This window comes from Hemitrygon akajei, chromosome 5 (assembly GCF_048418815.1).
Source record: "Hemitrygon akajei chromosome 5, sHemAka1.3, whole genome shotgun sequence".
Taxonomy (NCBI): domain Eukaryota; kingdom Metazoa; phylum Chordata; class Chondrichthyes; order Myliobatiformes; family Dasyatidae; genus Hemitrygon; species Hemitrygon akajei.
This window is the reverse complement of record NC_133128.1, coordinates 18130775-18157795: the sequence shown is the minus strand read 5'-3', so window position 1 is coordinate 18157795 and position 27021 is coordinate 18130775. Positions and strand designations below refer to the sequence as shown.

At 44.4% G+C, this 27021-nt stretch overlaps 1 protein-coding gene across 1 annotated transcript in view; it reads right to left on the bottom strand.

Annotated features, from left to right (window-relative positions):
• Positions 1–27021, bottom strand: part of dop1b (DOP1 leucine zipper like protein B) — a 177828-nt gene that overhangs the window by 10225 nt on the left and 140582 nt on the right. Inside the window, exons 29-35 of the mRNA XM_073044896.1 lie at positions 26354–26463; positions 22081–22230; positions 20919–20980; positions 11721–11849; positions 6169–6305; positions 3342–3391; positions 1135–1284 (exon numbers count right to left, since the gene is read on the bottom strand). Coding sequence (XP_072900997.1) covers positions 1135–1284; positions 3342–3391; positions 6169–6305; positions 11721–11849; positions 20919–20980; positions 22081–22230; positions 26354–26463 — 788 coding nt within the window. The remainder of the gene's footprint in view (positions 1–1134; positions 1285–3341; positions 3392–6168; positions 6306–11720; positions 11850–20918; positions 20981–22080; positions 22231–26353; positions 26464–27021) is intronic.

Here is a 27021-nt window from a genome sequence, read left to right as displayed (position 1 = left end):
ATATTTCTTATTGTAATTTATAGTTTGTTGCTATGTATTACACTATTCTGCTGCTGCTAAACACGAAGATAGAGTAGGTGGGGGGGTAGGTAGTTTTGAGGAGGTAGACAAGCTACAGAAGGACTTGTACAGAGTGGCAGATGGAATACAGTGCAGGAAAGTGTATGGTCATTGCACTCTGGTAGAAGGAATAAAAGCATTGACTATTTTCCAAGCGGGGAGAAATTTCAAAATTCCGAGATGCAAAGGGACTTTGTGAGTCATCGTGCAGAATCCCCTGAAGGTTAATTTGCAGGTTAAGTCAGTGATGAGGAAGGAAAATACAATGTTAGCATTCATTTTGAGAGGACTAGAATAGAAAATGATGTAATGCTGAGGCTTTATAAGACACTGGTGAGGCCTCACTTGAACTATTGAGAGCAGTTTTGGGGTCCTTATTTAAGAAAGGATTTGCTGAGATTGGAGAGGTTTCAGAGGAGGTTTATGGAAGTGAAAGGCGTATGAAGAGTGATTAATGGCTCTGAACCTTTAATAGCTGGAATTTAGAAGAATGAGGGAGGATCTTATTGAAACCTATTGCACATTGAAAGGCCTAGATAGAGTGGATGTGGAGAGGATATTTCCTATGCTGTGGGAGTCTAGGACCAGAGAGCAAAACCTCAGAATAGAGGGATGTTGCTCAAACCAGCGACAGAGATGAGTTTGAATTTCTTTAGCCAGATAGCAGTGAATGTGTGAAATTCATTTCCACAGGTGGTTGTGGAGTCAGGTCATTGGGTGCATTTATGTCAGAGGCTGGCACGTTCTTGATTAGTCAGGATGTAAAAGGTTACGGGGAGAAGGCAGGAGAATGGGGTTGAGAGGGAAATGGGTCAGCCATGATGAAATAGCGGAACAGACTCAATGGGCTGAATGGCCAGATCAGCTTCTATGTCTTATGGTCTAAACAACAAAATTTAATGACATGTCAGTGATATTAAACCTGATTCTGATCCTGATCTTTCAACTTCTGCTCTAATCCCCAATTCCTTGATTCATTAATATCCTGAGTCCCTTTTGGTCAGATATTGTTGTAATACTGATGCACAGTGATAAAGTAGAGCAAAAGAAATAGTGTTTCTCACCCATACTTACATTTGGAATAAAGGCATTGCTTCTTGAGGGAAACAGAGTGCTGTATCCAAAAATTTACAAGCAGATAAATACATGTCAAGTTCCTTTTGCTCCAGATCTTGCAGACAGGATCCATTTGCATGGTTAGATGAAGACTTTTGACCTACTTTACTGTAAGAAAGATTAGTTTGTTATATCTAAATGCAATGGACACACACAGTTCTGGAAACTCAATAAGATGAATCTCTCTCATGTGTTTATACACTTAACTCCATTTATTCACTACATTTTTCTCGTTTAAATATTGCCCAATTCTGAAGCAAGTTTCGAAAGGTGTCATGCTACCCCATAACCTCATGCAAAAACCGTGCGACGGGGTGGTGGTGGTCAGACAATTCTGACATCACCAGTGCTCAAAAACCACATCTCTTTTGCTAATTTCCACTGTAAACTTCAGCAATATCCCTAGGCGGCAGAGTTGCACAGCAGTTAACACAATGCTTTACAGCACCAGCAATCGCCGATCGGGGTTCAGCTCCCCCCACACCCACCCCCGCTCTCCCTGTGACCACGTAGGTGGTGTAGTGGCATCAGCACCGGACTTTGAGGTGAATGGTCCCAAGTTTGAATCCGGCCGGCTCCTTGCACACTGTCCATCCATGCTGGGTTGAGTGTCAAGCTAGCAACTAAGCCTTGTAAAACAAAAACAGCAGTCAAATTCTATGGAAACGGCAACACTGCTGCCCAATGAGCCAAAAAGAATGATAACAAACTGTGACCACGTGGGTTTCTTCTGGGAGCTTCGGTTTCCTCCCACTATCCAAAGACGTGCAGGTTAATACGTTAATTGGTTATTGTCAGTTATCCTGTGATGAGGCTCATGTTAAATAGGTGGGTTGTTGGGCGGTGCAGCTCATTGGCCTGTTCTGTATCATATCTCTAAACATATAAAACAGCAATGTTCTGATTCTGAAAGTTCTAGTTTATTTGAATTCGGCAGAAGCAGCATAATTGTGCTCTTGATCAAATTAAGGTTGCTGATGTAAGTACAAGTGGTGGCGGTGAGTTAATCAATTTAAAGAGACCAGGATATACTAATTTAAAAATTTTTTTTAAAAATTTATTTGCTTAGAGATTCAGCAGAGCAGGCTCTTCGTTCCCAACAAACCATACTACCCAGCAACCCACCAATTTAACTCCAGCCTCATCACAGGACAATTTACAATGGCCAATTAGCCTACTAACCAGAATGGCTTTGGACTGTGGGTGGAAACCAGAGTGCCTGGAGGAAATCCACGTGGTCATGGGGACAACGTATAAACTCCTTATAGACGGTGCTGGAATTGAACTCCGAACTCTGGAACATCCCAAGCTGGGACAGCATTGCACGAACCACTAATGCTACCATGACACTCTACGAGTCAGCAGATGTCAGGAGTGAAATTCAAACCCACATCCCCAGGCGGAGACCAGAGCACCCGCGTTTCTGCGGGAGGAATTTTATTCATTGTGCCTGACGCCTTAGATCTCATGGCCGCCCTGATAGCTCCAGTGCAACCATTAATTAATTTGGTTTAGAATACATGCCATCAGTATTCACAAACACTCTGCAAGTCTTTCAGTCTTAAGAAACAACTCCCAGGATGAATCACTGATAACTACTTCAACCATCAACATGTTGATGAGCCTAACCCAGAACAGAGATAAAAACTTGTTGATTGGCACAGCATGGACTATAGAGGATAGAGCACTTCCTCACTCACTTCCAGTTTTACCATCACCTATTCTACAAGTTTCAATTAAGCTAATACTCAGCATGAGATTTGCATGAGGAACTCACCAGAACTCAAAACATCTACAGTTTTGTGCAAAGGTCTTAGGCACATATCTAGGGTGCCTAAGACCTTTTGCACAGTACTATGGTAATTTTATGTATTACACTGTATTGCCAGTGCAAAAAAAAATCAAATTTCATGACATATGTGAATGATGATAAACTGATAGGGGTCTCTGTTTTGGACTGAGTGTACGAAGGGACCGGGAAAGGGGATTCTCTGCCACCTGTCCCACGCGCCTTCTGTGGTATACCAACCTTGCCACTCCCAACATTCTTTGCTCCGGCCAGATTTACAAACTCACTCTCCACTCTGCATTGACAGGTATAGTACTGTGTAAAAGTCTTTGACACTAAATATATACATAGGAAAAAATCATCATAAAAAACTTACTTTGAAACAATTTCAAGTAAATCCTCTTCTAATTGGATGAATACCTGAACCTAAAGATAACATAAAGAAACTCGTTACATTACAACCAGAGGATCCTGTAGTCATCTGTTGAAGTTAATTCATCATTAATCGGAAATTCTGACACAAACATATTTAAGACATTTTCAAATCAGATGCCTAACAAAAATAATGTTTGTATATTAAAGGGTACAATTATTGTTTACACAAAGGAGACTGCCGATGCTGGAAATCCAGAGCAACATACACAAAATGCTGGACGAACTCAGTAGATGAAGGAGCATCTACCGCGAGGAATATGGAGAGTCAATGTTTCAGGTCACACCGCATCCATGCAAATGGGTAGAGACACTTCTTTAGGACTGGAAAGGAAGGGGGAAGATACCAGAGTAAAAAGTGGGGGAGGAGAAATAGCTAGAAGGTGATAGATGAAGCCAGGCAGGTGAGAAAGGTAAAGGGCTAGAGAGGGGGAATCTGATAGGAATGGATCATAGGAGAAAGGGAAGGAGGAGGGGCACCAGGGGGAGGTGAGAAGCACTCATTCAAGACTGGCTTGCAGCACACATGGTCCAGCATGTAGGGAAATCTCATTTGTTGAGCCAAACATTTTTCACATGCAAAGTTGGACCAACTTAACACAATGCAGAAACCTGCTGGCACAAACGAGGCTGGTTGCAGGCTGTGGTGTTGAAGGAAAGCTCTGGCATTCAGTTGCTGCCAGACAAATCAGTGGCAAACTTGTCACTCCAGAGCAGAGGTGTCCCTTTGCTCTATCAATGAACTTCACATGGAGCCCAATAGCACACCCTGGTTGCCATGGGACTGCCACTCAATTTTTTTTTTGATTAGAAATTCCCAGAGCTTTGAATTTGAAAGGAAAACACAAGAATTATTTTTTAAATAAATTCTGTAGTGTTTCATTGATTTCCTGTAAATGTCTATAAGAAAATTGGGGTGGCATGGTAGCGTAGCGTAGGTTCAATTCCCACCGTTGCCTGTAAGGAGTTTGCACATTCTCCCCATGTCCGCATGGGTTTCCTCCAGGTGCTCAGGTTTCCTCCCACAGTCCAAAGACATACCATTTGGTTAATTGGTCATTGCAAATTGTCCAATGATTAGACTAAGGCTGAATAGCTGTTGCTGGACGGCACAGCTTGAAGGACCAGAAGGGTCTACTCCACACTGTATCTCAATAAACAAACAAACAAATAAATAAAATGAATCTCAAGGTGTATATGGCAACAACACATATTATACATCTACCACAATAAACTGCAACTGCCCTTCAAATCCCTAGAGGAGGAATTCAAAGTTACAAGAGCCAGAGAAGTGGTACAGTACAGGGACTCAAGTGATCCGAAGGTGGCTGGAGCAGGGATCCAAGTGAGGACTGGCAGGAAGTGGAGGGCAGAGGAAGCTGTTCAGGAAGCAGAGGAAAAGCTGCGTCACAGGAGGCTGGTGGGAGTGGTCACACGAGGCGGAGCTGGGCTAGGATCCTTTCCAACTCTCCAAATGGACACCATCAGAGGGAAGGAATGGTGCCGCCTAGTTCAGGAGGAGGTGAGAGCAGCAGTGGAGGAGAGGAGAACCTGCAAGGCAGTGGGAATGAAGCAACAGGGAGCTTGGACAAGATGGGAGAATGCGGTGGAGAGGAAAGTGACCTAGCCTGAGCTTCGGAAAGCTGAGCCACACTGCATCCAATTTCTCATCCAGGCAGTGTACGATGTGCTTCCAAGCCCATCAAAACTGCACACATGGGGCAAAGCAGAGTTATCTGCGTGCCCACTGTGTTCCAAGCGAGGAACCCTGGAGCACATCCTCAGCAGCTGCACAAGGGCACTTGGTGAGGGACGGTACCAATGGAGGCGTGATCAGGTCCTGAAGACCATTGCTGGAGCCATCAGCGCAGGAGTGGAGTGGGCGAAGCGGTCCCAACCCTCCAAGCAGACCATTGCCTTTGTAAGAGCTGGGGAGCAGCCAATACCCACCAAGAGAACATCTGCAGGTATCCTGATCTCTGCAAGGGACTGGCAGCTGTTGGTGGACCTCGAAAGGCAGCTGAGGTTCCCCGACCATTTCGCAGCCACCACCCTGCGACCAGACGTTGTCCTTGTGTCTGAGTCTACGAGGCAGGTGATGATGCTGGAGCTGACGGTCCCATGGGAAGATCGCTTGGAAGAGGCCTTTGAAAGGAAGCTCTCCAAGTACGCAGGACTGGTCAGCAACTGCCAGCAGGCTGGATGGAGAGCGAGGTGTCTCCCAGTGGAAGTTGGTTGTAGGGGATTCGCAGCTCGTTCCTTAGCCAGAGCCTTCAGCAATTTGGGCATCGAGGGAGAGAGGAAGAGGAGAGCCATCCGCAGTACCACCGATGCGGCAGAGAGGGCCTTGAGGTGGCTGTGGCTCAAGAGAGGGGAGCCATGGAGTCATGTGTAGCCAGCCATCTGGATACAAGCCGGGGTCTGATCAGCCCCGGCTGGGTCACCTGGAGGAGGGTATATGACGTTGAAAGACCCAAAACACCCGATGATTCCAGGAACATCACTGATGATGTGTCCAGAAGCATCAGTAGATGTATGCACACAGCACTTTGACTTTGCACCCAGCATTATTCTTCTATCAGGTTGGAGTTTTATTCAGAATTATTTAAATAATCCCACTTCCTCTCTCAATGCTAACCACACGAGAAAGAGATGCAAGAAACAACCAGTCTCTCTAGCACTGAGCAGCTTGATTGTACAACCACAAATATGAGTCACTGTCTTCCAAGTCTACTGTTGAACCTTGCAAACCTGCCAGGCACTGCTCTTACCAGCTCCGTCACCATGATGGGCCACAGTGAAGTCAGATGCTGGGGAGATATTCTTGTCAGCAGCACTCTGAAGGCCAAAAACATCTGAGCCGTTACAACAGGCGACATCCCCACACGAAGAGTTTCCGTCAAACGTTCTAAAAATGTCAATGTGTTAAATATTAGGAACGATTGAGAGGCAGATCATTTCCTCAATATGTGCAAAATTTACCTTCAATCCCACTCCTCATATGAAACAGTTACTTCCTGCTAATATTGGAGGATAAAGGTTGAAATTTTGCTGTGTAACCAAAACTATGTAGTCAGATTTGAAATTTGCTATTTGCTATGCATGTATCCAATTCTGTAGGAGAACAAAATCTTAAGAATGTAGAAGACAATGGTGTGTTAATGTGAGGTAGCTAAGAGATGTAGATTAGAACATGATTAAGTCACGAAATCTTAAGAATGTAGAAGATAATGGTGTGTTAATGAGAGGTAGCTAAGAGATGTAGATTAGAACATGATTAAGTCAATGGGTAGAAACAATAGTGGCGGATGTACGTGTGATACGCAACTATAGACCAATTGCATATGCTAATGCAACTAAACCAGGAGATTACTATAAAAAATGCTGTGTCCAAGGATCGGTGGGCAATCAGCGACTAGCTCAATGACTGTCTCAGCTTTGATTTAGATAGACAGATAGATAGATAGATACTTTATTCATCCCCATGGGGAAATTCAACTTTTTTCCAATGTCCCATACACTTGTTGTAGCAAAACTAATTACATACAATACTTAACTCAGTAAAAAAAATATGATATGCATCTAAATCACCATCTCAAAAAGCATTAATAATAGCTTTAAAAAGTTCTTAAGTCCTGGCGGTAGAATTGTAAAGCCTAATGGCATTGGGGAGTATTGACCTCTTCATCCTGTCTGAGGAGCATTGCATCGATAGTAACCTGTCGCTGAAACTGCTTCTCTGTCTCTGGATGGTGCTATGTAGAGGATGTTCAGAGTTATCCATAATTGACCGTAGCCTACTCAGCGCCCTTCGCTCAGCTACCGATGTTAAACTCTCCAGTACTTTGCCCACGACAGAGCCCGCCTTCCTTACCAGCTTATTAAGACGTGAGGCGTCCCTCTTCTTAATGCTTCCTCCCCAACACACCACCACAAAGAAGAGGGCGCTCTCCACAACTGACCTATAGAACATCTTCAGCATCTCACTACAGACATTGAATGACGCCAACCTTCTTAGGAAGTACATTCGACTCTGTGCCTTCCTGCACAAGGCATCTGTGTTGGCAGTCCAGTCTAGCTTCTCATCTAACTGTACTCCCAGATACTTGTAGGTCTTAACCTGCTCCACACATTCTCCATTAATGATCACTGGCTCCATATGAGGCCTAGATCTCCTAAAGTCCACCACCATCTCCTTGGTCTTGGTGATATTGAGACGCAGGTAGTTTGAGTTGCACCATATCACAAAGTCCTGTATCAGTTTCCTATACTCCTCCTCCTGTCCATTCCTGACACACCCCACTATGGCCGTGTCATCAGCGAACTTCTGCACATGGCAGGACTCTGAGTTATATTGGAAGTCTGATGTGTACAGGGTGAACAGGACCGGAGAGAGTACGGTTCCCTGCGGCGCCCCTGTGCTGCTGACCACCGTGTCAGACCTACAGTCTCCCAACCGCACATACTGAGGTCTATCTGTCAAGTAGTCCACTATCCAATCCACCATGTGAGAGTCTACTCCCATCTCCGTTAGTTTGTGCCTTAAGATCTTGGGCTGGATGGTGTTAAAGGCACTAGAGAAGTCAAGGAATGTAATCCTCACAGCACAACTGACCCCCTCTAGGTGAGAGAGTGATTTGTGCAGCAAATACGTGATAGCATCCTCCACTCCCACCTTCTCCTTATACGCAAACTGAAGAGGATCCTGGGCGTGCCTGGTTTGTGGCCTCAGATTCTGTATTATCAGCCGCTCCATGGTCTTCATCACGTGCGACGTCAAGGCAACAGGTCTGAAGTCATTCAACTCCTTTGGTTGTGGTTTCTTCGGTACCGGGACAATACAGGATGTTTTCCACTGTCTGGGTACTCTTCTCTGCTCCAGGCTCATGTTGAAGATGCGCTGTAGTGGTTCTCCCAGCTCAGTCGCACAGGCCCTCAGTAATCGTGGGGAAACTCCATCCGGTCCAGCCGCCTTGCTGGTACAGATCTTCCTCAGTTGACCTTCCACCTGTGCAGCCGTAATCCTGGGCGTGGGCAAGGTCTCCTGTGAGTGGCTATTTTCCTGTGAGGGAAGTAAGCCTGGTGTGGATTTCTGCGGTGAGGATGAGATTGAGCTGTCAAACCTGTTGAAGAAGTTGTTCAGCTGGTTCGCTTTCTCCACATCTCCACTTATGTTCGCCCTCCGCTTTGCACCACATCAATTTAATTTGCAAATTAAAGTTTAACCCTTCTTGAAGAATCTTCTGCGTCTCCTGGTCATTTGTGGGGCAAGAGAAACCACGACACTAATTCCCCCAAGTCCTTTCAATGCCAGACAGCATCCCATGGGACCAGGGTCCACGGACCTCTCCGTTAATGGTAGGGGTCCATGACATTAAAAAGTTTGTGAACAAAGCCTTCTCTCCAAGCCCTACAGTATACACAAAACAGGAGCTTGAAAATAAAAGTGCTTCATGTGCCTGTACAACTTTTCCCCCTCTCCTAGCTTTAAGTTAACCTAGTCTGCTGTTAATTAGTTTTACAGTGTATCTGCTCTCCTAAGTTTGTAAGAAAATGCATTAAATATATCGATCATATGGGATTGCTCATGGGTAGCATTGACTCACTGGACCAAATGGACTTATATTGCCTTTGCTTATGCTGAGTGCAGATCACTGAATCATCAGGAAGTGCCTAATTATGAAATTAATAGGTGATAGAGGCACGTACATTAGCGACATTTAAGAGACTCTCAGGCACATGGTTGAAAGAAAATGGAGGGCTACGTGGAAGGGAAGTGTTAGATCAGGCGTTCCTGATCTTTTTTGTCCCATGGACCAATACTCCATTAAGCAAGGGGTTTGTGGAGCCTAGGCTGAGAACCTGTGTGTTAGGTGGATCTTGGAGTAGTTTGAAAAGTCAGCACCACATTGTGGGCCCAAGGGCCCATACGGCATTCCGCTGCAGCAGCGAACAAGCGGCAGCTGTGAAAGGAGAGACGGAACAACAAAAAGACCACAGCCACCGCTTCATCGTCCACACTGCAGCAAGACATGTGGATCCTGGGTCAGGCCCAGCCACTCAAGGACTCACCAATGGGCAGCCCAAGGAGAACTTCATACTCAACTCGAGTGATTGCTCTAATACAACTATTACTACTGTTTTGTACCATTTTATGCCCTATATTCCAAAGCAGGATTGCAGTTAACTATCTAGACATTCAGTGTCAGTTATTAAAAATGGGAGATAGAATCAGACAAGTGTGTTTGAACTTGCTACCATGAACAATACGATGTTGGTAGCCTCTGATTACAGAATCATCTGTAACCTGTGTTGTACAGTCCTGTGCAAAAGTCTTAGGCACATACATATGGCTAAGGTGCCTAAGATTTCTGCACAGTACTGTAGTACATATATGTATTGTACCGTACTACTGTTGCAAAAAAAAAACAAATTTCACGACATATGTGAGTGATGATAAACCTGATTCTGATATGGGTCTCTATTGTGGACTGAGAGTTGAGTCATGGTTGGGAAAAGGGGAAGGGAGCGGGAAACACTAGAGAGACATTCTGTAATCATCAATAAGCTAATTGCTTGGAATCAAATGACCTTGCCTGGTGTCTCCGTGCAGGGTGCTCTCCACCACACGCACTCCTCCTCTGCCAGCTGCCTCACACTCCACCCCATGGCACTCCACCCTCGCCACTCCCAACATCCTTTGCTCTTGCCAGGTTTACAAACTCACTCTCTGCTCCACACTGACAAATACAGTGCTGTACGAAAGGCTTAGGTACCATAGCTATAAAGATATGTGCATAAGCCTTTTGCACAGTACTGTACAATAAAACGTAAGCTGAAAACAAACTGCTGGAAGAACTCGGTGGGTGAGGCCGCGTCTGCAGAGAGGAAATGGGCATAGTTTTGGGGTTAAGATCCTTCATCGGAACTGTCCATTTTCCTCCACAGATGCTGCTGACCCTGCTGAGCTTCCCCAGCAGTTCGTTGGTTCTCCAGTTGACAGCACCTGCGGTCACCTGTGTCAGAGTCCCATGCTGAAGTCTGCAATACAAATTTGACAACCTCCACGTCAACCGATGTGAAGGAATGAGGGACAATAATTGATAGGCTTGGACATATCTCCTGCTATCGCAACACCTTGTTGAACATTGATTGCCGCAGGCCTGTTTCCCATGTCTGATGGTGAGATGGGCAGCGAGGCAGCAACATAACTTTGGTTGTAGCAAGGACTAGGCCTGAAGCCATGGGCTTGCCAGCTGCTGCAGTCCAGGTGAGAAGACACTGGAGACCAGTGCAGGGTGGCCTTGACTGTTAGTGCCGCCCTTCAGTGTTCAATTGGTGAAATGACAGGCTGGATTGCCCGGAACCAACAATTTGTGGGACCTGTCACTCAGGAAGGGGAAGTCAGGAGAATGCACACATTGAGAGTCCAGTGGTGGAAAGGGTAATTCCTGGGCATCAGCATCTCAGAGGATCTACCATGGGTCCAACATACTGATGTGAGAAGCTCCACTTCATCAGGAGTTTGAGGAAATTTGGTATGTCACCAAAGACTCCTGCAGATTTCTATAGATATACCATGGAAAGCATTCTGAACGGTTGCATCATTGTCTGAAATGGAGGCCCCAATGCACGGGATTTCAAGAGGCTTCAGAGAGTTGTAGAGTCAGCCACTTCCATCGAGGGCACAAGCCTCCCACCATCGAGGGCATCTACGAGAGGTGTGCCTCAAGAATGCAGCATCCATCATTAAAAACCCTCACCATCTCGGACATGCCTCTTCTCATTACTACCGTCAAGAAGGAAGTTCAGGAGCTTGAAGACCCAGAGTCACTGTTTTAAAAACAAATTCTTCTTTTCCACTACCATCAGATTTCTGAATAGTACATGACCTCATGAACATTACCTCAGTATTTTTCTTTTGCACCATTTTTAAATTTAGTAACCTGTAGTAATTTAGCATCTTGCACTGCACTGCTGCTTCAAAACAACTCATTCCATGACATACGTCATTGATAATAAACATGATTCTAATTCTAATGTTACTCATTTTACAGAGCTTATGTGTTATAAGCTGCTTCGGGCTTAGTATTTTATTACATTTATAAGGAACTTTGCTGTTGACCAAAATGCGCTAACTGCTGAGCTCAATTTTCACACACAGTCATAGGTTTACTAGTGGTTAGAAGCAGGAAACCCAAGGACCTTTCTCAAAAAATTATTGGAGAAAATGTCATCTTAATGTTGTACTTTAACCTGTTTTGGTCACATTTCTCTTTGTTAGATCAAAGCATCATTTTTGCGAACAATTAACGCAGGTCACCTTGTATGAGTGGGAGGTACAGGTGATACTGGTCGACTTCACCACTGAAGATTGCGAAGGCTTGGCGCTTCAGCAGCATTGCTTTTTGCTCATAGTTAGCAAAAAGCTTCACTGAACTGCTCTGCATACCTGAAAGAGAGAAAACATCAATTAGAAAAATGCAATAGCAAAAAAAACTATAAAAACTAAGGGCAGCAAGGTAGCGTCGTGGTTAGCACAACGCTTTTCAGTATGAGTGAACCAGAGTTCAAAAGGAATTTGCACATTCTCCCTGTGACCACATCGGTCTCCTCTGGGTGCTCTGGTTTCCTCCCACAGTCCAAAGACATACCAGTTGGAGGGTTAATTGGTCATTGTAAATTGTCCCATGATTAGGCTAGGATTAATTTGGGGATTGCTTGAAGGGCTTATCCTGCACCGTAGTGCAATAAATAAATAATTAACAAACAATCATTTAAGGGCACCTTATTGCAAACACCTCCTTGTTAATGCAAGTATCTAATCAACCAATCATGTGGCAGCAGCTCAATTCATAAAAGCACACAGACATGGTCAAGAGGTTCAGTTGACAGCTTTCAATTCACTTTATTTTCCATGAGGAACTTTCTTTGTGCAGTGGCAAGGGCAACATGACAGAACTTACAATACATTATACCACACCACATATAGTTAAACACACCATAAAATACTCAGAATAGATAATAAAAACTAACAATTAATGCATGTAATTTAAAATACAAATACACATAATAAAACTAACCTTTTACTGTTAAAGGTGCTGTGCATATTATACATTCAAAATTGGGTGTTGAGGACGTGAATGGAGGAAGGCTCTTCTGGTGCTGATGGGCAGGGACCTGTAGCAGCGACTAGATGGCATGAGAATGTAGTGTGTGTGTGTGTGTGTGAAGTGTATGTGTAACGTCATCTACTCTTTCTTGAGCCTTCTTTATTGTCCGTCTTTAATGGACGCTGCTGAGAGATTCTTGTTCCTGGCCAATGATTTTACTACATACTCTGACAATTCTGTTGAGTGGGCTGAGGTTGATAGTGCTCATTGCTCCGAACCATTCAGTGATGTTGTAGGTTAATATTTATTCAATTTGTAAAATATCCGGAGAATTGATGGCTGGACCTGAAGTTTTCTCATCTTCCTAAGGAAAAATAGCCATTGTTGGCACTTGGAGAGTATCAGCCCACCATTGGCCTTAAAGGTGATTTTGTTATCTACAGTTGTGCCGAGGTACCTGTATTCTCCAACATGCTTTATCGACTGGCCACTTAATTTCCAGGGTTGGGACAGTGTATGTTGTTTTCTAAAATCCACTGCCATTTCCTTAGTTTTACTGGGGTTCAGGTCCAGATAATTGTTTATGCACCATCCAGCAAATGTATTGATTTCCTCATTAATGCAGTCATCAGAGATGGTAGTGTCAATGATGACTGTGTCATCTGAGTACCTGATGTACTGCATGCCTGGGGGTGAGCTTCTGCAGTCGTCCGCGAACAAGACTGGTGAGCTAACTGAGCCCTGTGGTGCTCCAGTTGATATTTGCCTGTTGGCGCCCACATGACCATTATATCTCACTTTTTGCTGTCTGTCTGTGAGGAAGGAGAGGATGAGGTTGGGGTTTACATTCATTTGCTGGAGTTTGTGTCCCATGACGTGAGGTTGCACAATGTTAAGTGCGCCGGAGAGACAACATCCTAACAAATAATCCAGACATCCCCAGTGATGTGTAGGTATGGTGCAGTAAAGTCAGTACTGCATCTTCCAGGCTTCTTTTCGGCCTACAAGCAAACCGGAGTCCCGCTTACCATCACCTGTAGCTGTGGTAGTGGAGCCTTTCAAAGGACTTCATTACCAGCGATGTTAGAGCTACAGGAGGATGGTAATTATTGCAGGTGGGGTTGCTCTTCTTAGGAATTGGGAATATGATGACGGTTTTCCAAATAGTTGGTATGGAATTTCAGGCAGAGAGCGTTTGAAGAGATGACAGAAAACCTCTTGACAGTTGTCTACAGCAGAGCTTCAGTCTCCATCCACTGACGTTGTCTGGACCTGGTGCTTTACTGGGGTTTGTTCTCTTGAGTACTCTCTCCACCTCTCTCGGGTGAAACTCTAAATTGGCGCTGCTTGGTGAATCTGATAGAAGAACGGTGGTCAGCTCCCCCATCTCCAGTGTGACGTTGTACTGATCAAACCTGCAGTAAAAGCTGTTTGGTCCTTTTGCACACACTACACATTCCTCCTGACCTGGGCAAGATGGAGGCTTGCCACTGTTTTGACACCTTTCCAGGCGCCTCTAGCTTTGCCTTAGCAGGAAGGTGACAGCAACTCAGATAACCACGCATTACAACAGTGGTGTGCAGAAGAGCATCTCTGAACACACAACACTTCGAAACTTGCAGTAGATGAGTTATAGCAGAAGACCACAAACATATACTCAGTAGCCATTTTATTAGGTACAGGAAGAAATTAGTAAAGGGGCCACTGAGTTTAGTCCCGGAGAAAGAATTTTTAAAAAAGCATTTAAACTGAAATTTTTTACAATTTGCAGAATGTTCATTCACCTTCATTGGTATATGAAGAACAAAGAAAATGGCTGACAACTTAATTTATCTTTATGTTCAAATACTGATGCATTGAATTATCAGCACTTCAAAGATCTGCAACTTTATGACCTTGTTAACCTCGATCCCTACTTTGGTTTGCAGATCTATAAACACTCATCTCTTTTTGTATTCGACCTGTTATGTACCCCGTAACTGGGTTGTCAAACCAGCAGGAATGGAACACTCGTTGGAGTCTGTAACTACTAGAAACTAATAACGTTTATTAGTAAATTAAGTAATACAGTACACTAAAGGCAAGGATATAAATGTAACAGGTTAACAATGATAATATACACAGAAATATGGGAATAGGAATCAGCCAAGCTCTATCGAAGTCTAGGGGTAAATGATCAGTCTTCAAGTGAAGCAGAGTTCAGTTCAGTTTAGAGTAGTTTGAGGTAGTTGTTGTGGTACCGTTGGGGGGGGGAGGGGGGGAGGGGGAGAGAGAGAGAGAGAGAGAGAGAGAGAGAGAGAGCTGAGATTTCAGGCAAACCTTCTGTTGTGGTCACCAACTGTGACCCCTCTGTTCTAGATGCGACCGTGGTGAACCCGTCACCCAGCCAAGGGTGGACACACAACAGGTCCCCACCGGTCGTATCTTTACACCCTGTGAGCCTCTGACCGATTCCCACGAATCGGTCCTCCAAACTCCCACCGACTTGTGGGGGCATAGTGCTCTCTCCAGGGTCTCGTGGCGTGTCTGCGGTGTCTTAGCAAACCCGCTATTTTATCCCCCCCCCCCTCGATGGGGTATCACCTGTCCATCAAACTTCACCGCTTCCTTTTGTCTCAGCAGAAGTGTTAATGAGCAATTCATGTTCAAAGCAAAGTGTCCGTGGCAGTATCACTGCAGACGCCAAAATACTGAATTATGTATGTCTCTCTCTCTCTCTCTCTCTCTCTCTCTCTCTCTCTCTCTCTCTCTCTCTCTCTCGTTATCTCTCTCTCATTAGCATTTTGAATGGCTCTCCCTTATCTCTCTCTCATTAGCATTTTGAATGGCTCTCCCTTATCTCTCTCTTTTTAGCAGCATCCGTTCTGCAGCTCTGCTTGGCTTCACACATAACAGACCTATTAGACTCATTTTCAAAAAGGATGTTCTCTCTCATGCCTCTGCTGAAACTCTGCCACCTCTCAACTCAGAGGCAAGGTACAACATGGTAAATAGCTAAAGTTGCAACTATTGTTTTGTACAATAGCAGCAGATACAATAAAGAAAGCAGCTGTTACATTCTCAACCTGTGGCTAACAAGTAGAAAGTAGCAGAATAAACGTGTGTAAGTGACAGATTTGTACCTCATAATTAAGAGATAACACACCCGTAGCATCAAGATGTGGCATGTTACAGCAAGTTATGCAGGCCAGAAAGAGAAAAGCAAACACGAGGAAATCTGCAGATGCTGGAAATTCAAACAACAACACACACAAAACGCTGGTGGGACACAGCAGGCCAGGCAGCATCCATAGGGAGAAGCACTGTCGACGTTTCAGGCCGAGACCCTTCGTCAGGACTAACTGAGAGAAAAGATAGCAAGACATTTGAAAGTGGGACGGGGAGGGGGAAATCTGAAATGATAGGATAAAGCTAAGAGCTGGGAAGTTGATTGGGAAAAGGAATACTCAGTTGGAGAAGGGAAAGGATCATGGGACGGGAGGCCTAGGGAGAAACAAAGGGGGAGGGGAGCACTTGAGGGAGATAGAGAACAGGCAAGGAGTGATTGTGAGAGGGGCAGAGAGAGAAAAAAAAGGGGGGGGGAAATAAATAAATAAGGGATGGGTTAAGAGGGGGAGGAGGGGCAGTAACGGAAGTTATAGAAATCAATGTTCATGCCATCAGACTGGAGGCTACCCAGATGGAATATGAGGTGTTGTTCCTCTAACCTGAGTGTGGCTTCATCTTGACAGTAGAGGAGGCAATGGATAGACATATCAGAATGGGAATGGGACGTGGAATTAAAATGTGTGGCCACTGGGAGATCCTGCTTTCTCTGGTGGACAGAGTGTAGGTGTTCAGCAGGATCTCCCAGTGGCCACACATTTTAATTCCAAGTCCCATTCCCGTTCTGAAATGTCAGGTACCTTCTTCCTGATGGCTACAGTGAGAAGAGAGCATGACCTGTGTAGTATGGGTCCCTGATGATGGATGCTACTTTACCTGTGATGGACTGGGCTGTATCCACCACTTTGACAGGGTTTTGCATTCAAGGGCATTACATTCCAGGCTGTGATGCAACCAGTGAATATACTCTCCACCACACATCTAGAAGTTTGTCAATGTCATGCTGAATCTTCAGAAATGTCTAAGGAAGTAGAGACTTCCTTCGTAATTGCACTTACATGCTGGGCCTAAGGCAGGTCCTCTGAAATGATAGTGGTGGCATCCGTTAGCCTTGCGAGACCATGGATCTATGCCTGGAATGATTTCCAGGTCTCTATGGAAGACTGGCAGTTGCCCATGCAGCGAGTCTCCCCTCTCCACGCCACTGATGTTGTCCAAGGGAAGAGCAAGTGTCGATACAGCTTGACACTGGTATCGTCACAGGAGTTGTCAGAACGAGGTTGAAGGCAACGTCGGACCGCCTTAGGGACTCCAGCTACGGATTTGTCCTCAGGGTTTACTCCCGAAGCCTTTCCCATGAGTGGGTATGGCCGCAAGGCAGCGGAGGTTTGAAATCAGAGTTTTCCCTCTCTTAGATGGACTGACTTCCCAGGCTGATGAACTCCAACTACCCAAAGCACTGGTTTTAAGGCGCCAGGACCCGCCTTCACCCCTTCTCTTGTTAGTAGTGTCATGACCTCAGCCTCCTCCTTTGTGAGAATCGCAAGAGAGAGAGAGAGAGAGCCTTATGGTTTGGAATGTGGGCTGGTCGCTCAGCAAGACAAAAGCCTTGGACATAGCCATTGTCTTGGGAGACACCTTTGTGGAATAAGGAACTGGACTACGTGCAAACCCTAAGGGCAATGTGAGATGGGTGATGGGGGAAAGATTGCCTCACCCCCACCCTGATTGACATCTACAACCCTGCCAGTCCAGATAAAAGGTGGGCTGCCGAGGCGGGGCCTCAGACGCACCAAGGAGACACACGAAGAAGACACGATAGTGCTTCCCGTCGGAGCGGGAAGCCATTCTGAAGGAAGCCACGTGCGTTAGATTCCAGATCGGGAGTCTGTGGCTGGACCCAAAAGGAAAAACCGCTTTAACTAACAGCAGGGATTTGCTTCACAAGGATGACGGGCAAGTGTTCCTTTTCTCTCTCTCCAACACGTGAAATGCCAGCGGTTCCCAAAACGGGGAAGCCTGCAGACTTTGAGTGACTCTTATATCCAATTGGACTCAGTATCCCCTAGACAACGATAGAGCTCATTTTTGATTGATTATTACTACACCTGTGCTTTAGATTGAGTTTTGACGATGTATATGATCTGAATGTTTTGTATTAACCATACGTTTGTGCCCCTTTATAAATAAAACGTTTGAAAATAGTAGCACCAGGCTTCAGCGGACCTCTCTATCTTTGCTGGTAAGTCACCCGGTTACTGGGGAACGTAACAGTAGGAACATTTCCACTGGGCTTAGAGGCTGAGCCACACGAGACAGCATGGAGTTGGACTTGGTTGTCAGAGGCTATTTGAGTCGCATGAAATGGTAACACCGAGGAATTTCAAGCAGCTGACTTTCTCCACCTCTGTTCCCCCGATGAGGACTGGATCATGGATCTCTGGTTTCCTCCTCCTGAAGTCGATAGTCAGCTCCTTGGTGTTGCTGACATTGAGTAACAGGTTGTTGTTATGACACCACTTACTCATATTTTCAATCTCCCTCCTATATGCAGATTCATCACCACCTTTGATTCAGACAACAACGGTCGGCAAACTTAAATATAACTGGCCAATAAATCACCACCGAGTTCCAAACCTGTTCTTCGACTCCCCTTGTGGAGACTTCCCTTCTGGCATTGGCATACTTCCACACACTCCTTGCCTTAAGGACAACATGTTTTTATGTTGAATGCTTGTTTTCCTATTTATTTATTTCAATAAATTTACATGAGTGCAATATGTTCAAAAGTTTTTCCTTCATGAGCAACTGGAATTCAGTGACAATAATCATGTTGACACTTCAAAATTTGAAGTAAATTTATTATAAATAAAAAAGCAGTAAGTATTGAGAGCTTGTGATGAAGAGTGCTTGAAATGAGTCCACAGGTTGTGGGAACACTTCAATGACAGGTGAAGCAAAGCTGAGTGAAGTTATCCCCTTTGGTTCAAGGGCCTGATGCTTGAGGGGTAATAACTGTTCCGGAGTCTGGTGGTGAGAATCCTGAGGTTCCTGTACCTTCCTCCTGATGGCAGGAGCAAGGAGAGAGCATGAGCTGGGAGGTGAGGGTCCTTGATGATGGATGCTGCTTTCCTACAACAATGCTTTGTGTAGATCTGCTCAATGATGGAGAGACTTTACTTGTAATCGACTGCCATATCCACTACTTTTCGTAGTGTTGATGTTTCCATACCAGGCTGTGATTCAGCCAGTCAATAAACTCTCCACCTCACACATATAGAAGTTTCTCAAAGTTTTAGGTGTCTTGCCAAATCTTCACAAAGTAGAGACACTGCTGTGATTTCTTTATAATTGTCCTTACCTGCTGGCCCAGGACAGGTGCTCTGAAAGGATAATACTGAAAAATTTAGTTGCTGGCTGTCACGAATCCCGTGACAAGTTGAAAAGGACCAGCAGAAATGGAACACACCTGGAGTCTGGTTTACTATAAATTAAGACTATATTTATTACTACTACAAATTAATATCATTAAAACCAGATTATACGATACAGGTTATAAACTATTTTATATATCTCCCCGTAAATGTGTGTGTGGATACAAAAATAATAGACCCGGAGGTAGATATCAGTCTTACGGTGTCAGGTAAGTTTAAGCAGTTCAGTTCACTTTGTGTTGCATTGAGTTGAATTGATGGAGAGAGAGTTAATTGAGTTGATGTTTAAGTTGGCAGCTTTAGTTGTTCTTGCTTCTGAAGTCTTCAGAGTCACTTCGTGTGAAACCCACACAGACACAGACGGACAAAGCCCCTTCCAGGGAACGGTCTACTAACCCACGGCACGGGTTCACCACCAGCAGACCCCCACAGGCAAGCTCTTACCCGCACTGGTAATCACTGGTCGAAATTATTCGGTCCGTGGCCTCCACCCTCGTGGTGGTCTTAAACTCCGCCAGCGGTTTCTCGGGTAGCTTGCGCACTTCTCCCGTGTCATGTCTCCTCCGCCGTTATCAGACAAAAGCCTCAACTTTTATAATCCATCCGAAAATTCCAGCCATCTGTTAGCTCAACTGCTCTGAGCTGTTACCATGGTGACTTCCCAGCTCATGTCTCAGCTGGCAACGTACTCTCTCTCTCAAGGTCACAATTAAAAGTGTTATCAAAACCAAGTCAGAGTCCCCTCTCTCGTTTAATTGCCTCCTTGTTCATTAGACTGCTGAATTTTCTAGCAGTTTCTCACCTACTTGACACTGGTCCTCTCCACCACCTCTGATGAGAGCTGGTAAATGGATCTCTGGTTTGCTCCTCCTGAAGTCAATAATGATCTCCTTGGTCTTGATGACATTGACTAAGAGGTTGTTGTTATGGCACCACCAGCCAGATTTTCAATTTCCCTCCTACATGCTGATTCATCACTGACTTTGATTCAGCCTACGACATTGGTGTCATCAGCAAACTTGAATATGTTGTTGGAGCTGTGCTTAGCCACAGTTATAAATGTAAAACGAGTAGGGCAGGGAGTTAAGCACACAACCTTGTGAGGCACCTGTGTTGATGGAGATTGTGGAAGAGATGTTGTTGCCGATCCAAACTGACTGGGGTCTACAAGTGAGGAAACTGAAGATCCAAATGCACAAGAATGTATTAAGGTCAAGGTTTTGAGCTTTATAGATTTTGAGGTCGGGGATGATGGTATTGAATGCCAAGATGTAGTCTATAAACAGCATCTTGATGTAAGCATCTTTGCTGTCCAGATCTTCCAGGGTTGAGTGAGGAGACAATTAAATGGTATCTGTTGCCCTGGTAGACAAATTAGAATTCATTGCCACAAATACTTATGGAGGTCAAGTCATTGTGGCAACGAATATTTAAAGCAGAGGTTGATAGGGTCTTCACTTGTAAGGGTGTCAAAGGCTATGGAGAGAAGACAGAATATTGAGGTTGTGAAGGATAATAAATCAGCCATGATGGAATGCCAGAGCGGACTCAATGAGCTGAATGGTCTAATTCTGTTTCTGTGTCTAAAACGCTTATTGTCTACCATTGCTAACAATTGCAGTTTCAAAAATTCTCATCAAATAACAGCTTAGTATTCATAAACACACCAGATTATGCAGAGCAGGCAGGATGAAGGGTCTAGGTTCAAAATGTCAACTACATCTTCCTTTCCATAGATGCTGCCCAGCCTGCCAAGTTCTGCCACCATCTTGTGTGTGTAGCTTGATATTCGAATAGCAAAACTGCTTAAATTTGGGTTGAATGCTAGTTTGAATATGACTATTTGCAACCACAAAAAACTGGACTTACTCATCAAATCCTTGAACATTGTTTTCTCATGAGTCAACAGGTGGTCAATGATGGACTTCCAGCTGGGGAAAAAAAAGACAATTTAGTAATCATTTATTCTTCTCTCTCTGGATAATAGAACATAGAACAATGCAGCACAGTACAGCGCATTCAGCCCATGATGCTGTACTGATCTCTTAACCTACTCTAAGATCAATCTAAGCCTCCCTCCCGCATAGCCCTCCATTGTTCTATCATCCGTGTTATATCTAAGAGTTGCTTAAATGTCCCCAGTGTTGTGCTTCTACTATGCACTACCCCCGGTAAAGTCCTGCTCATCACCTGAGCAGTGACACTGATATTCCAACAGAAGCTTCGTTTATTAGGATCTGGGTGACACTGGAAAGATGACATATAACTCCACTGCTGTTTGGTCCATGGGTAGCATCCCATCTGAATGTTGATATCGGAGAGGGTGTCCCATCCCTCACTGCTGCACTGAAGCGACTGCCAAGTTTTACAACAAAAAGATAAACTCGACCAACTCCCCTCCTCCCAACATCCGAGCTACTATTTATGCAAAATGTCAAAGGACAGGGGTGCATGGGTTGTCCAGGGAGGTGCAGCACCTCCGGTCAACGGTCCATTCCACAGCAGCTCATTCACCTTTGGTCCCCACAGAATGCTCAGCTCTCACCTTTGGCTCCAAGTAGCTGTTTGCATACAACAGCAGACACCCCATACATCACTTCAAAAGGTAAACCTGAGCTAGCACGTGGTCAGCTTTGGAGAACTGGGAGGTTGAGATCTACAGTGAGATCCAAGGCCCAGGAAGGCAGTTATACAATGCTTCATGGAGAATGAAGGGCATGATGAGGCATAAAACCCCTCATGGTCATCCACTGCATCTAAGGGACACCCCAGTCTGCGACAACTACTCATACCACTGGACCCGGACTTCCAAAGTCAAGAGAGTGAAAATGCCCCCAGTGCAACAGCTTTCCCACCTTCAAAGCTCCCCACACAGGTTTGCTGTTATTGTCAGAAATGATGGACAACCAATCAAAATGATACAAGAATATTTCCACTTTTAAACATTCTGATTTGAAGATAAGAAGGTGGTTCAGTGGTAATATTCTTGCTTGAGTCATGGCTGTGGACTAACATATTTAGCGGGACTTACTGATTAATACACGACAAGTCCATCTGAAAGAAGAGTGGGTCCATGAAGAGATCAAAGGCTTCCTTTTTCCAAGCCCTCTTAGTGTACGCGTAGCCACTTAAACTGCTCAGTAACTGAGCGGCAGCTCGAAAACTTGGTATGTTGTGCACACTAGAAAGAAATAAAAGGTCACTCATTCAGAAAAGAGGAAAAAATCCACTATTTGGTAGACGGAACATACTTGCACCTCAACAAAACCAAAGCTCTGCTGTACAAACTCTGCAAGTCTCAGTATCTACAGATGCAATGGGACAGTCAACAATTTGGGTTGAAACTCTGCTTTAAGACTGCAAACATCAATCATCCCTTTGCCTCCATAGATGCTGCCTGATGCACTAAGTTCGCTGAGGCTTTATAAGATATTGGCCAAATTGTACTTGCAGTATTGTGAATGGTTTTAGGCCCTGCATCTGAGAAAAGATGTGCTGACACTGAAAGGGTCCTGAAGAGGATCACAAGAACGATTACAGGAATGAAAGGGTTAATGGATGAGGAGCATTTGATGTTTGGGCCTGTACTTGCTGGAGTTTAGAAGTATGGGTGGGGGGGGAGAAATCTCACTGAACGTATCAAATGTTGAAAGGTTTTGAGAGAATGGATATGGAGCGGATGCTTCCAATAATGGGAGAGTCTAGGACCAGAGGACACAGCCTCAGAATAGAAGCACATCCTTTAGAACAGAGCTAAGGAGGAATTTTTTTCTCCAGAGGGTGATGAATCTGTGGAATTCTTCGCCCCTGTGAATATCAGTTCATTGTGTATACTTAAAGCAGAGGTTGCTAGGTTCTTGATTAGTAAGGGTGAGATGGGTTACAGGGAGAAGGCAGGGGAACAGAGTTGAGAGGGATAATAAATCAGCCACGATGGAATGGCGCAGTAGAGTTGATTAGCTGAATGGCCTAATTTTGCTCCTATGTCTTATGGTCCTATGTGTTTTGGCCTAGTTCGTTCAGCTATTTGTTTTTCCACTCCAGTTTCTGATGTTTTCCAAAGTAATTGCATTCATTTACATTCAATATTTACATTTTATTTACATAAAATATTCAAAAAGTTCTCTTACCAGAACATGTTCATCAATAGATATGAACAAAAAATTATAAATCTGCACCAACACAATTAAATTGATGGGAAAATAAAGACTAAAATAAAAGAACCACAACATCCAGAAACCCAGATGTAAAACACAGAGATAAGGGTATCCAGTGAGTGGCAATTCATGGGCAAAAGTACCTTAATAATGAGAGAGGTCAGAAGAAAATGGCCAGTTTGGTTCAAGCTGACAGGAAGGCGACAGTAACTTACAAACAACCACACATTACAACAGTGGTGTGCAGAAGAGCATCTCTGAATGTACAACATGTCAAACCTTGAAGTGGATGGGCTACAGCAGAACACCACACATATTTCCACTCTTCCACGATGTGAAAGCCATGGATTTTGGGAGGTGTATCCAGGCTAGCATGCACACTCAGTGGCCACTTTATTAGGTACACCTATACACTTGCTCATTAATGCAAATATCTAATCAGCCAAACATGCGGGAACATCTCAATGCACAAATGCATGTTTAATTGTTCAGACCAAACAACAAAATGGGGAAGAAATGTGATCTAAGTGACTTTGTCCATGGAATTATTGTTGGTGTCAGATGGGGCAGTTTGAGTATCTCAGAAACGGCTGATCTCCTGGGGTTTTCATGCACAACAGTCTCTAGAGTTTACAGAGAATGGTGCGGACAAACAAAAAAAAAATCAGTTCAAAAGATGAAAACGCTTTGTTAATGGGAGAGCTCAGAGGAGAATGGCCAGACTGGCTCGAGCCAACAGGAAGGCATCAGCGACTCAAATAACCACACATTACAACAGTGTGTGCAGAACAGCATCTCTGCATACACGTGTCAAACCCTGAAGTGGATGGGCTACAGCAGCAGAAGATCACAGCTAGTTCCATTCTTCGGTACACACCTGTACCTAATAAAGTGGCCACCGAATGTATATTCAAGGCACAGATAAAAGGGTTTCTAAGGTAAGATTTACTGGGATGAGGCAGCAGCTCCAAGGCCTGTGATCAGTTAGCCCTTGACTTTACTGGATTATTGTGTGCAATCCTGGTCACCTAGCTACAGGAATGATAAAATAGAAAGAGTGGAGAGAAAATTTACAAAGATTTAGCTAGGACTTAAGGACCTGAGTTATAGCGAATAGTTGAATAGTTTAGGATTTTATTCTGTGAAGTGGAGGAGAATAAGGGGAGATTTGATAGAGATGTGTAGAATTATGAGGGGTATACATCGGGTAAGTGCAAGGAAGCTTTTTCCACTGACGTTTGCTGACACTAAAACTAGAAGTCAAAGGTTAAGGGTGACAGGTGAAATATTTAAAGGGAACATGAAGGGGATCTTCTTCACTCAGAGGGTGGAACAAGCTGCCAGTGGAAGTGGTAGATGCAGGTTTGATGTTAACATTGACAAGTTTGGATAGGTACATGGATGAGAAAGATATGGAGGACTATGGTTCAGCTACAGGTCAAGGTGACTGGAGAGAACAATAGTTCAGCATGGACTAGATGGGCCAAAGGACCTGTTTCTGTGATGAAGTGCTGTACAACTCTACTATGTGATAGGGCAGATGTGGGGATTTTTAGCCCACTCTCAGTTTAAGTTTATTTCGGATTTATCAACTTCCCTCCTGTTCTTCCTGTTCACTGTCACTTTACACTAATCACAGATTCAGTTATAGAGCCACAGAGGACTGCAGCACAGAAACAGGACATTTGTCCCATCTAGTCTATGTCAGCTGGGTTTTCTGCCTAGTCCCTTCCACCTGCACCTGATTATAGCCCTTCCACGCCTCTCACCCACCACATCCGCTGGCAGCTCGTTCCACACTCACACCATTCCCCCTTGAATATTTCACCTTTCACCCTAAATCAGTTCTAAGTCTCACCCAATCTAGGGCAAAAATGTCTTTGCATTTTTTGAAGCAACGTGGCATGCACTCAGCCAGCTCTGCTAAATTATTGTTTTTGTATACTGTATTTTAATAACTCAACTCTTTTCAAATCCTGACAGGGTACTGGAGCACTCTAGCAAATCTTCTATCAGAACATTTTTATGATGCACTACCAAATCTGGGTTACTGCTGGTTCATATTCATTCTGCACGACTGAGCGAAATGTGCCAGAGCTGAGAACGTGAAACAACTCACTACAAAGGAGCAGTGCCTACAATATTGTCCAGCTCACCACAAGACATACACTCAGTGGCCACTTTGTTTGGTGAACCTGCTCATTCATGCAAATACCTAACCAGCCAATCATGTGGCCGCAACTCAATGCATAAAAAAATTCCGTACATAGTCGAGAGGTTTAGTTGTGTTCAGAGCAAACATCAGAATGGGGAAGGAATGTGATCTAAGTGACATGAACCATGGAATGATTACTGGTGCCAGATGGGGTAGTTTGAGTATCTCAGAAACTGCTGATCTCCTGGGATTTTAACACACAACAGTCTCCAGAGGAGGGATTTCCAACCTGGGGTCTGTGGACCTCTTGCTTAATGCTATTGGTCCATGGCATGGAAAAGGTTGGGAACCCCTGCCCTAGAGTTTACAGAGAATGGTGCAAAGAAACAAAAAAAAAATCATCCAGTGAGCAGCAGATCTGTGGATGAAAATGCCTTGTTAATGAGAGAGGTCAGAGGAGAACGCCAGACTGGTTCAAACCGACAGGGAGGTGACAGCAACTCAAATAACCACACACTACATGGTGTGGAGAAGAGCATCTCTGAAAGCACAACATGTCAAACCTTGAAGTGGATGGGCTGCAACAGCAGAAGACCACATCGGGTTCCATTCCTGCACCTAATGAAGTGGCCGCTGGGTGTATTTTAGAAGGAGGAGCATAAACTGGTCAATATAGCCACGTGGCAATGAGAAACTTAAAGTAAAGCTATAGATTCTGGAAATGAGAAATAGAAGCAGAAAATTTTGCAAAAACTTAGTGGGGTTGGAGAGAATCTGAGGAAAGAGAAACAGTTTCAGATTACAACTAACATTACTAGATAAAGTGGAGATAAACAGTACGCATGGATCTATTCAAAGCTCTTGTCTTATTGATATATTCGGTTGTATTTAAATCTAGTTTTTTGTCAATTTTGTCCTGAAACTCAGATTTCTTTCAATTCACTCCACGGTGATTAGTCCACTTAAACCACATAAACACTCCTTTTTATTACCTGTGGTTTTTCAAGTATGGGAAGACGTAGTATAGCAGCCGAGAGATAAGCGGCACTGCTTTCTCCTTCTCATCGCTCCGGTAGATAACGTCCAGGAGATGAGCCAGCAGCTGACCATTTGCAAAATCAAGTTCAAACAAAGCATGTCAGAAACAGATTAGCTTGGTTTGTCACAAGTACATTGTACCCTGGTCACTTGCACCAGGGGTCCATAAGCATCGCCACGTGGCCAGTGTCAACATATAACGGCCACAACTTACTAACCCTAACCTGTACGTCTTTAGACTGTGGGAGGAAACCCATGTGGTGTCTGGGAGAACCAACAAACTCCTTACGGGGACTGGTGGAATTGAAACCTGATCCTACAGCTGGCGTGGTATAGCACTGCTACAACTGCTACTCTATCCTGCTCCCTCTGAACAGTATATAAAAACTCCTCTCAACATCCCAGTGCTTACCCACTATAATCTCAATTATAGCAATTTGTCAACACAATTTTTCTTTCAATTGATTTAAAAATTATTTTGTGTCTGAACAATTATTGACTTGGGAAGGAAAGGGTTAAAGGGGGACCCAAAGACAACCTTTTCCCATTTGGAGCAGGGGCTTGCAACCTTTTTTATGCCATGGGCCTTTAACTACAGCTCCTTCACCCTCAAAGGCGAGCT